The 11,794-nt window shown below is 44.8% G+C and overlaps 1 protein-coding gene across 3 annotated transcripts in view; it reads right to left on the bottom strand.

Annotated features, from left to right (window-relative positions):
• Positions 1–3,331: 3,331 nt before the first annotated feature.
• The window catches only part of IQGAP3 (IQ motif containing GTPase activating protein 3), a 41,738-nt gene continuing 33,275 nt past the window's right edge, over positions 3,332–11,794 (bottom strand). For all 3 annotated transcript variants that reach the window (XM_081175503.1, XM_081175504.1, XM_081175505.1), the window contains 8 exons: positions 11,089–11,191; positions 10,209–10,359; positions 8,799–8,886; positions 8,220–8,432; positions 6,982–7,148; positions 5,522–5,614; positions 5,000–5,108; positions 3,332–4,603 (listed from right to left, as the gene is read on the bottom strand). In XM_081175503.1, coding sequence (XP_081031629.1) covers positions 4,490–4,603; positions 5,000–5,108; positions 5,522–5,614; positions 6,982–7,148; positions 8,220–8,432; positions 8,799–8,886; positions 10,209–10,359; positions 11,089–11,191 — 1,038 coding nt within the window. In that variant the 3' untranslated portion in view covers positions 3,332–4,489. The remainder of the gene's footprint in view (positions 4,604–4,999; positions 5,109–5,521; positions 5,615–6,981; positions 7,149–8,219; positions 8,433–8,798; positions 8,887–10,208; positions 10,360–11,088; positions 11,192–11,794) is intronic.

Here is an 11,794-nt window from a genome sequence, read left to right as displayed (position 1 = left end):
CTGGCCATGTGGGTTGTCTCTCTCCTCCCCAACCCCACACTCCCCCCCCCCCCCACATATCCTATATTTCTGATTCCATTCCATCCCCAATCTGTCAGTTCATTTAACATACTTTATGCTCACACAGACAATTATGATAAATAATGAGACAAGATGGGGGGGAGGAGGGAGTCAGGCAGGGCAACCATGGAAGAGGAACACGGTTGCTAAGGGAAGTGTATGTCTCTCTTGTTTGGGGAGATATCTCTGAATGGGATGCCTGCGAGGGTGGCGAAAGGGCCACCTCAGGAGGGCAGGAAGCTGAGTTAGCAATACGATCCAATTGGTGGTTTCTAAACATGGGACCACACCACTAATTTCAGACGTTTCCAAAAGTGCAAAGTGGGGAGTGGACAGTGGTCAGGAAGGTAAGAAGTAGATAGCGGCAGGAAAACATCCACAGCATGTAGGAAGGAGCGTGACAGGGTACATGGTAGGGATAAAGCAGAGCTTGGTGCAGGAAGCACATCCAATCTGCCATCTTGCAAAATCCACAGGTGGGCAACACCTTTGTTTCAGGGATGGAGAACCTGGTGTCCTCCAGCCGTTGCTGGACTGCTGCTCCAATAACTCCTGACTGCTTGCCATGCTAGCAGGAAACTGGAGTCCAAGAACATCTAGAGAAAATGAGTGCGGCAAAAAACAGCACAAAATGCCAGCAGCAGAAGATTCAGCACTGTCTCTCCTCAGACCAGGAAGGGAGCAGGGCAGGACTGGGGACCTGATGTTGCTGGACTACAGCTCCCATAATTCCTGGCTGTTGGCCATTCTGGCTGAGGCTTATGGGAGCTGGAGTCCAATGAGGGCATCAGGTTTTCCCAACCCTGTAGCTGGGGAAGAAACTGCTTCCTAAGGATAATAAGTATTATTATTATTTACATTCGTATACCACTCCATCTGAAGATCACAAGGCGGTTCACAACATAAAAATACAAAATGAAATAACAAAATACATAATAAAAGCATAAGAAACCAATGACCTCCCTCATTTAAAAGGCCACAGAACATTAATCAGCCCAACACCTGGCTGAAGAGGAACGTTTTCACCAGGTGCCTAAAGATATGTAATGAAGGCGCCAGGTGAGCCCCATCAGCACAGCTTCAACGCATCTTTTAGCATGTGCAAACAAAAGCGTTATTCATGCGCGCACACACACCAAATGTTGTTTTGAAATAGTTTGGGAACAACATATACTAGTGTGGGAATCTGCAAGGCTTCAGGTTACACCAAACTCTTCCTTTTGCCCAGCACAGAGTTCTGGGTACTTGCGCTGCTGCATCCCAAGAGAGCTGATGGGAGCTGTGGTCCCAAACATTTGGAAGCTTCCAGGTTGGTGAAGGTTGCATTAAGCCATCTTACCCAATTTTGTTGGCTCTTGCTGCCTGCAGCTCTCTGGGGTCTCAGAGGAGAGTAGTTCCCAGCCCTGGCTGTTCATAACCTGGGAAATTCACTATGGACAACTGCTAAGTTACAGGCAAAACCAGCCTCCCCCCAGCGGGGTGCTGGCTGGCGCTGATGGGACCTGTCATCCCGAACATCTGGAAGGCACTCAGCTGGGGGAAGGCTGGACACAGGCTGTGCCTCAAAGCTGCCTTGGGATGCAAACTTTTTTCTAAAACGGGGGTTGAAAAATCCATCACTCACCATCCTCGCCTCTTTCCTGTTTGAAGCAGGGTGCCCTTTTGACCTCCAACATCAGCTGCCGACTGGGAGAAAACGGATGCCAACCCTGCCAGCGATTACCGGTCCCCTTTGCCTCTGGTTCCCTGGATAATGATGCCACCTAGTGGAGCAGCCTTCTCTGCAACTCTTATTTGGAACGGGTGTTTTTCCATCTATCGCCTGTGCTTGTAATAGAGGCCACTTTTCTAAATCTGAGGTGAAACAGAGCCAATTTTCTGTTTTGGCACTGATGAGTTGTGTTTCAACAAAACTGTGTTATTGCTCGTAGGAAACACAGGAGTCAGACTTATACAGAGTCAGACTATTGGGTTCATCTAGCTCAGCATTGTCTGCACTGACTGGCAGCAGCTCTCCAGGGTTTCAAGCAGGGGACATCACCAGTAGGGATTGAGCCTGGGAGCTTCTGCACACAAAGCAGCTGCTCTGAAACTGAGCTATGGCCCTAATGGGTAGGGCTAGGCAGGTCGGGTGGCCCACAAATGGTTACAGATGCTGCTTGTTTCTCTCCCTTTAAAAGGATTCAATCATTTTCTACACCAAATGACACTTTATCCCAAAGCAAATACATTTATTTATTTAAGGCATTTATGTACCAGAACGATTAGCATGTCTAAGTGGTGAATTTAGTATTAGGGGAGAAGTGAGTTTTTAAAATGCAAATCTGCATTTCAATCACAGTTAACGAAAGTGGCTTTTGTTTGGGTCCCGTCCCCCCCATCACAGGAATATAGAAGCAGTTGGAAAGCATGGGATAGAGGTGGGAGGAAAACATGTTACCGTAATTGTCTTTAGATGGCTATGTGAAGCAGTTAAGTCTTTGGTCTAAATTTATCTAGCTCAGTGGTTTCTCTGGGCCACATTTTCAGAATAAAAACTTGCTCATGCCACACCTATTTTTTTATTGATAAGAACAACACTGCAAAACATAACTAGGATTGTCCTCAATATCACTTGATGCTCTTGCTCTCATTTTGAAGAGATAGCTATCCATATTCTGCAAATTAAAAAATAAATATATATATTTTTTATACTATACTATACCATATTGCACTGAAATGTCTTCATGTTTCTTTGGTTGTCCCTGAATCTTTACACCACACTTGCCATCCTCTCCTGCCACACTGTTGTATTATGGTATTTTAATATTTTGTTGGAAGCTGCCCAGAGTGGCTGGGGAAGCCTAGCCAGATGAGCGGGGTATAAATAAATAAATTATTATTATTATTATTAACCACTGATCTAGCTCCATCACTGACTATAATTCCCATCAGCCCCAGCCAGCACAGCTGTAGCTGCTGATGGGCTTTGTAGTCTAAAGCACCTGAAATGAAGACATTTGGTGAAGTCTAAAGCACCTGGAATGAAGACATTTGGTGAAGGCTGAACTAAGTAACACTCAAGAGGCAGACTGAACCCTTCATATTCAGAAGGAACCTTTTCACTCTCTGGGGTAAATGCTACCAATAAATAATTGTGGTCCAAAATGGCCATGCCAGCTGGGTTCAATGGGAGTTGTCGTCAGAAGCATCTGGAGGGAACCAGGTTGACAAAGGCTGTCCCAAGCACTCATCTTTGAAACTCTATTAAGAATGAATTATGACCCACAAATTAAATACAATTCTATTTATTTATTTTCAAATCCCTTGAATATATAACTTTTAAAAAAGCCCACTAGACTTCCACTAGTTCAGCAATTACATAAAACAAATCTAAATGTTTCTGAATGGTGGAATATATCTTAAAGCAGCAATAATGATATAACCCAGCAGCTGACAGCATTAATGCAAACTAGATATCATAATTAAACATTTGCCGGTCAATACTTGTATTTCCAGAGATCAGACAGGGGCCCTTAGTTTTCAGTATTTTTGCAATAGCATTCCAAGCATTATTTTAAAAAATGCACTGATATAAATACCTTTTTTTAAAAAGCACACTGGAATTTTAAAAAAACAACAGTTGAGGGTCTTTGGTATCTCTAATGTCAAGTCTATTGGAACTTATTTTCTGTTGTAGTTGCATCAAAGAAGGAAGTAACACGGACACATATGGAATCAGTAGAAATCAGAGACACAGAAAAACAAAGCAGAATAGGAGTGAAATTTTCCTGGTGTGTAAAATTTCCACCCATCACTAATTAGGGAGTGTATGGTTGACTCTTCATCAGAGACTGCCTGTTGAAGGATTGCAGAGCATGCTTTTCTCCAATCTGGTGCACTCCAGATGCTTTGGACTATTGATCCCAGCATGGACTGGCTAGGGCCGATGGGAGCTGTGGACCAAAACATCTGGAGGGCATCAGGTTGAGGAAGGCTGGCACAGCATAAATATCCCCCTCTCTTCTCTGATAAATCCAGCCTTTGTGACTTTAAAAATACTTGCATCTAGTGACTGTACATGGGGTCCCACATTATTATGGAAGACCCCACTGTACAAGCAAATTCCCAGCACATTGTAAACGATCCCAGAGACAACAGTTCCAGCTTAGGCTTCTCCCTGAGATGCAAGCATTCTACATGCCAGGATTAAAAGAAAACAAAAATTTGTGCAGAGAAGCCTCCAGTCCTGTCTTTCTGAAGTGGTCCAGCCCGGATGCAGGTTGACTACCACCCCACTGAGAATTAAGCCAGAATCAGGAATTTTGAGTTGATTATCGTGGGCTTGCTTGCGGTTCAAGACAAAAGCACTGTGAGCACCACTGTCTCTTTGGTACCACCGAGCCACCCCTAGAAGACATTGGTGCCCATCTGACCCTCAGGCCTTCAGTTATTTCTTGAAAAACTTCTTGTTGAGGAGGAAGATCAGGAGGTTGACGTTGATTCTGGCTTTGTCAAACATTTTCATGATGGCGACACCATCATACTGGAGCTGGAGGAGGTCCTGAGAAAGAGCAGGTATGGAGAGAGGAAAGTCAGCCGCATTTAAGTGTGGTAGCGTCTGCCCTATGGAACTCCCTGCCTATTGATACAAGGCAGGCACCTTCACTGTACTCTTTGGCTCCTGCTAAAAAAATTGTTTGTTTCAACAAGCCTACCCAGATGTTGTTGTGTGTTTCAGTCTGCTTTTTTGTTTATTTGCTGATTTCAGTCTTTTAAAATGTTTTAAATTGCCTTGAGATTTAGAAGGGGATTAATAAATTAATTATAATAGCAATAAAGCACACTACCTTGAGCTCCTTGGAAATAAACATAAGAATGGAACTGCCCTTGTGGACCTAGAATTGCACACTGGCAATGCTATAATTTGAGCAAAAGGACAGCTCTGCCAGCTCCTTACCTGGTAGTGGAGCTGAAATTTCTCCATGTCAACTCCCATAAATTTTGCCTTCACCTGGAACTTGCCAGCTTCACCGCAAGGGATTATTTCAAATATCACATTCCTGAGTCTGGGAAAAGAGGGAGGAGGGGGGGGGAAATGATGGCAATTTTAAAACCATAGGGGAGAAAGAGGGCAACTGGAGGTCAGGATCATGGGATAATTCTTGGTACCAAGTGACAGCATGGAATAGTGGCTAGTGGTTTGGCTTTCAGCAGTGAACAAATCAAACTCGGCCACCAAATGTATGCTCCGCCACTGAGCTAAAGCCCTTCCATATGGAACAGAAACTCTGATTTAGTGCAAGCTTGCCGGGTCGACCTTGGACGGCTCACACTAGCAGACCACGCAAACGAGCTGGCAGCCAATTTCAAGAACCAACACTCTGGGGAGAGGCTAGTTCCAAAAGCCTGAGAGCATGGAGAAAGGAGCTGTAGTTTCGATTGGATGGAACTGGAGCGGGCAGGAGGCGCCTGGACTTACTGGCTGGCTGGCAGGTCTTCAATCTCCAGCAAAACACCTTTCTCAAAGAGGCGGGCTGCCGTGTAATGCAAGGTTGCCTGTTTCTTGCTGGGCCTGTAAAAGAAAGGGATATGAATGGTGTTTGTAGACAGGGCCTTTTTAACAACCCTAATGGTCCCTTCCGACTCTGCCCATCTACTTGCCCTCTTTACTGAACACAAGCTGAGCCAGAGAATGCCTCAACTGCTGGTGTAGCCCAGGGCTGGCTAGTCCTTTTAGGCCAGACGGTCACCCACACCCTTGGCCAACCCCTGGGGGGAGGTTCATGCAGGCCACCCCCCCACCCTCACACACACTCTTTCTCACATATAAAGGTAAAAGGTAAAGGGACCCCTGACCATTAGGTCCAGTCGTGGCCGACTCTGGGGTTGCGGCGCTCATCTCGCTTTACTGGCCGAGGGAGCCGGCATACAGCTTCCAGGTCATGTGGCCAGCATGACTAAGCCACTTCTGGCGAACCAGAGCAGCGCATGAAAACGCCGTTTACCTTCCCGTCAGAGCGGTACCTATTTATCTACTTGCACTTTGATGTGCTTTCAAACTGCTAGGCTCACATATACAGGATTATAAAATTATAAAAACCATACGATAAAAGCAGCAGGAAAAATATACAAAGAAAACTTTTTGGCAAGGATATACAGTCGGACCTTGGATCTCAAACACCTTGGCTCCTGAACAAATCGGCTCCCGAACAATTGAAATATGGAAGTGAGTGTTCTTGTTTTTGAACGATTTTTGGAAGCTGAATGTCCGCCACGGCTTCCGATTGGCTGCAGGACACTCCTGCAGCCAATTGGAAGCCGCGCCTTGGTTTTCGAATGGTATCGGGGGATAAATGGACTCCCAGAACACATTCTGTTAGAGAACCAAGGTATGACTGTATACAGCAGGGGGAGGGGGAAAGTAACTTCAGGCCCAAGTGCCACAATTGGCCCTCCAAAGAGCTCTATCCAGCCCTAAGGATTCTCTCCAGCCACCCCACCACCACCAAACTCGCCCTGCTTTGAGCCCTCCCCTCAAGTGCTTTGGCCTGGCCAGAATGTATGAGTGTAGGTAGCATGAACAACTGAATTCAGATGGAAGTGAGATTTATTCATTTCATTTTATTGATTAAATTTATATTGTGCCCTTCATCAGAAGATCTCAGGGATTTTCACAGAATTAAAAAAAAATAGATGATAGAAAATGAAGGTGCCAAGAAGGACAGAGTGGTAATTACCTAAAAGCAAAATCCTTAAGGAAGCCCCATTGCAGTAATCCAACATGGAGGTTACCAGGGCATAGATACCCTTGGCCACACCACATTTTGCCAGGGACCTGATGCAAGCGGAGAACAAGCCCTGAGCTACAGCCCGCGCACACATACACAATTTCTGGCTCAGGTGCATCAGTTACAAGTCTGAGATTAATACCAGGCTTACTTGTTTGTAGCTGCCAGGTTGTCCAGACACGTCCGGATGTACTGGCTGTAGTAGTCGACCTGCTCCTCAAAAAACATCCTCTTGGTGCTGAGGCTGTGCAGAGTCTGGCGCAGCTTGGCCAGCTCCATCTTGCGCTGTTGTCGGTACTTCCTCTGGTTGCGGATGTCCTATGGGCAAGAAGGGCAGGGTATGTGCAAAGGAGATTTGGCCCAGCGTAAGCTGAGACCGTTGGAAGCATACAGAGCAATTATTTCTTCCCCTCCTTGTTATGCTGCATTCATTTTCCTCCCAGTTCTGTTCCTTAATCTTCTTTGCTGTCCTTACTGGGGTTATTGTTATTTTATAGCTGCCTTTGACGTAGTCAGCCCATTGGCCCTTCTAGCTCAGTACTGTCTACACTGGCTGGCAGCAGCTCTCCAGGGTTTCAGGCAGGGAGTATTTCCAAGCAATGTTAGAAACTGAGATATGAAATCTAGGAACTAAATGGCACCTTAAGCCTAGGTTATGGGCGCTGCAATGGGGTGCCTAGGTGCACTTTTTAAAAAACAAGAATGCAAAGGTGAAAATGAATGAACTGCAGCTGAAATCTTATGTTCACTTTTCACATGGTCCTCATCTGAAGACGAAGCCATACTTCCCCTGCCTGCCCCCTAATATTCTTACGAAGGGCCCTCCTCTAGTCTTCAGAGAGTGACTGGAAGTGGGGAGGCAGAAATAGATCCTCCTTTTCTACCAGCAGTGGCAAGTTTTAATCTGAAATCTTAGACTCAGTACTGTGCCCAGAGCTCAGAAATGGCTCGCGCTAATGAAATTCCCTGTCGCAAAACGCGCTTAGAATAATAGGAGTTTTGAATGCTGTTTCCAAGTCTCACTTGGAGATGCTGCCACGAATTGAACCTGGGACTTTCAGCAAGAAAAGTAGATGTTTGCCCACCAAGCCAAAGCCCTTCCCCCAAGGTGGACCGCCCTGCTGTTTTGGCTAAAAAGAGATCTAATGAGCACCCTCCAGATGGTTTGGACTACAACTCCCATCAGCCACAGCATTATATGGCTGTGCTGACAGGGACTTGCAGTTCCAAACAACTTGAGGGTACCAGGTAGGTGAAGGCAGATAGCTATAGATCCATCCCAGCAATAAAAAATATTTTGCCCCTTGTGATGCATGGTACATCTTCTCCATTCGCTGCTCATTGTCTCGTTCTTCCCTTGAGATTTCTCAGGCACAGAGCCCTGCATACCTTGGCCATCTCATTGATGATGTCCTGGTACTGGTTGGCAGAGTCCACCATGCCCAGGCTCTCAAGACGCCGCAGATTCTTGAGGATGATCCGCTGCTTCTCTGCTATTGAGAGGTGGCTGTTACTGACCAGAGTGTGGTTGCATCTCAGCTTTTCTGGGGCTTGGGTGTTGCATAAGGCCCTTCTCTTCATAAGGTGGTGGTGGAGGGCTTCCTGGAGAGAAAGAGAAGACTGGCTCATGCTTTTCTACTAAAGTGAAAATATTTCACAGTAGGTGGGAAGGGAGAGTGGTGCCTTGCCGATGTCCTGCATGATGGCTTTTATTAGCTTTAAAGCTGCATCGATGGCCAATCATTACATGCTGAATTTCACTTACTAAGAGTGAGAAATGGTCTCATGATCATTCAGATAGCCTGGTACAACATTTTTTTTCTCCCCAACTGCATACACTCAAGATTTACTTGCAAATATTTATCCATCCAGAAATTGATTTTGTTTTTAACAACTTAAAAACCTTTCGGCTGTGCCTTCCATTTTCTGCAGTAAACAGCAGGGACCTATGTTACAGAATGGACTTACCTGATCCTCTGATGCCTTCGTCTGCAGTATCTCCACAAGAGAATCGCCAGGTTGGAACTGGATCACATCAACCAGCATCTGCTTAGTGCTTTAAAAGACAAAAGAAGATAGTGATCCAGTTTTGGTATCTGCAGAGAAAGGACATTTTCACTTGCCCCACCTCCCCCGAGCATTTCCTAAACCAATAGTGGGGGAGGGGTAAGAGAGCTGGAGGGGGGATCACATCTGGCAACCAATGTGTCCCTTTGCTTTCAGACAGTACATGGGCAGCCGAGTCTAAAAAGCTCAGAAAACAAATTTTCATGGCCCTCTAGCGGCTTTTGTAGCTCATTTACCAGGTGTAATGTATTCAGCGTTAACTCTGGAAGTGTATACTTGATTCTGACCAAACTAAGCCTCCTGATGAAATATCTCGGCATTCCTTTCAGCTCTCCCACCCCCATACAATTACTGTGCTGTAATGCAGGATAGTTGCTTTATCATTCTAGCTGGAGATCTCTACGAAACCTCAGCAAACAGGAGGCGAGGGTCTGCTTTGCATGCCCAGGTTCAGTTGTTGGAATTTCCAGTTAAAACTACCATGGAAATAAGGGCTGAAAAATATTCCTTTGGCTGAGCCACTACTATCAGCGTTGACCAGCTTCCACCAATATCATACTCTCCAGATGTTTTGAACTACAAGTTCTATCAGCCCCAGCCAACTTGGCCTACACACTGGACTATGGCTTTGCTAGCTGAAGTGAAGGGGAGTTGTGGTCCAAAACATCTAGACAACACTAGGTTGGGCAAAGCAGTACTGAGCTTAATGGACCAATGAGCTGACTCAGTCTAAAGCATCTTACATTCACAGCAAAATAGGATTGACAGGCACCTGGGCAAGGACATCTCTTCTTTAGGCAAAATTTCACACTGGGTTGTTGGAACAAGAACCAGGATCTTAGGCATGGGATTTTGGCTCTCACCCAGCTCAAATTTAGGCAGCTTCCTGGGAGCACCTAGATTATATATCTTGCCCAGGAAGTCAATTCACAGGCAAACACCATTTTTTCTGTTTGGGCGGGTTTGCTTGTAATTTTCTGCCAGTTACAAAAATGATAGTGATGCACTCTGCCCTGTCTCTGACATTATTTAATATTCGAAAGGTTTCAGGTCTTTAAATGTGGGCGTGTCCATTGTTTACTCTGGTCACTTTCTTAGTGGTTGTTATTCATTGCAATTCTAACTATTCTTCCTGTATGAGCCCAGAGTGGTTATGCATCATCATCCTTTTCAAAAAGGCTTTTGCTATAATTGATACACCTAAAACTATATCTTTAAGATATAGAAACAGCCTCATGTTGCTGAGTCCTCAGATAGCATTTGTACCCCGAAAGCCAGGGTAGGCCTGTTACAATGCAGTCATCCACCCACCTCAACAACAAGCTTTCCGTATCCTTTCCCCCCTCAATATTGGCCGCCGCCACAGCAAATTTGTTGCCAAGGATGAGTGAAATTTCCGTCTTGGCGAGCTGAGTCAGAGTTTGCTCCGAAGTCCCATTGGCTCCATTTCCCACACTGTCGCCTGCAAATAATAATAAAACAAACATCAATAATATAAAATAAGAAAAACCAGAAGTACCACTAGCTATCTCAGCTTCAGATTAAACCTCAGCATCTCCAAAACAATTCATAGCAATATAATCTAACTCTTTCCTTCTCGTCTTTTTTTGCTGCCAGTGCAAAAAAGAGCCACTTTGTTTCTACCAAGGCATTCCTGCTTCAGTATGTCAGCAAAGGTTTCAGAAATCTCTCTTGGATTCCCATATAAAGGACAGATCAACAGACAGCGAATAGCATATTCCACCTGATATTGGCCACAAATACTGCAAGAAAGAAATATTTTTACAAATGAAAAGTAAGTCTTTACTCATGCGTGCAAATAAATAGACAGGGGCCTCAATGTTCAGGAAGGGTTGTGGGTAAGCCTGAAGAATTGAACTATACTTTATTCTTTTACTTCCCTACCCAGTCCTTATCAGTGATCTCTCCCCCTCCTATCACAGGGACTGCTCAAGACAGCACTTCTATTGCCAATTCCCCCACATTCTTAGGAGTGTTAACTGGGTTATCATTCTGGCAACATGCATCTGATGAAGTGGGTCTATGATTCATGGAAGTTTATGCCACAATAAATGTGTTAGTCTTTAAGGTCCCACAAGTCACTCTCGTCGCTTTTCCTGCAAGAGAGACTAGCACAACTATCCCTCTGGAAAATGAAATTTGTCAAGTTGAAATTTGTGCTGTGCTTTACCCATTAGAGACTGGATGGTGGGCAACCCTCCAAGGTCTTCTAGAAGTTCGTGTAGAGGGTCTTGAGGATCAGGAGCCATGGAACGCTGGTGCTCCAGCAGCAACTATCAAATTACCAAAGGCAGAGAGATGGGCAGAGGAAAAAAGGCCATAAATGCATTGCTTGTTTATTTATGTGCATAAATATCTTAGGCTGCTTTTCTGCCAAAAATGCATTCAAAGAAACATACAAGGACACCAGAATAAAATAAATGATTCAGAATGCTGAAAGCACCAATTAACCAATATAAATATAAAATGCTACTGTATTTTAAAAACAGATGTAAAAATCCAGTTTAAAAAGGGAACAGGAGTTAAAACAAAAATGGAAGTGGGGAAGTGAGAGAAAAATTAATCAAGAAGAATAAGGTAGCCAACTGAACTCATTGCCACAAGAGGGTGCTATGACAGCGCATCAATGGCACAGTTAATTACTAATATCCCCAGAAAATGATAGCTTAGTGTGAACAAGTAAACCTGAAGGTTCCCAGAGTGAAGACCACAGCCACATCATTCTTCCCCCAGTGCTGTTGCTACTGGGCTACCAGACACTAAACCATGGTTTGGTTTAAGGTAATATCTGAACCCAGGATCATGGTTTATGAGTGGCAAATCAAGAACAATAAAATTGTGGCTCATTCGGGTAGCACAGTAGCATCAGAACCAGG

Source organism: Podarcis bocagei, assembly GCF_964188305.1.
Source record: "Podarcis bocagei genome assembly, chromosome: 16".
Classification (NCBI taxonomy): domain Eukaryota; kingdom Metazoa; phylum Chordata; class Lepidosauria; order Squamata; family Lacertidae; genus Podarcis; species Podarcis bocagei.
Note: the sequence above shows the minus strand (reverse complement) of the source record. Positions and strands in the feature narration are given on the sequence as shown.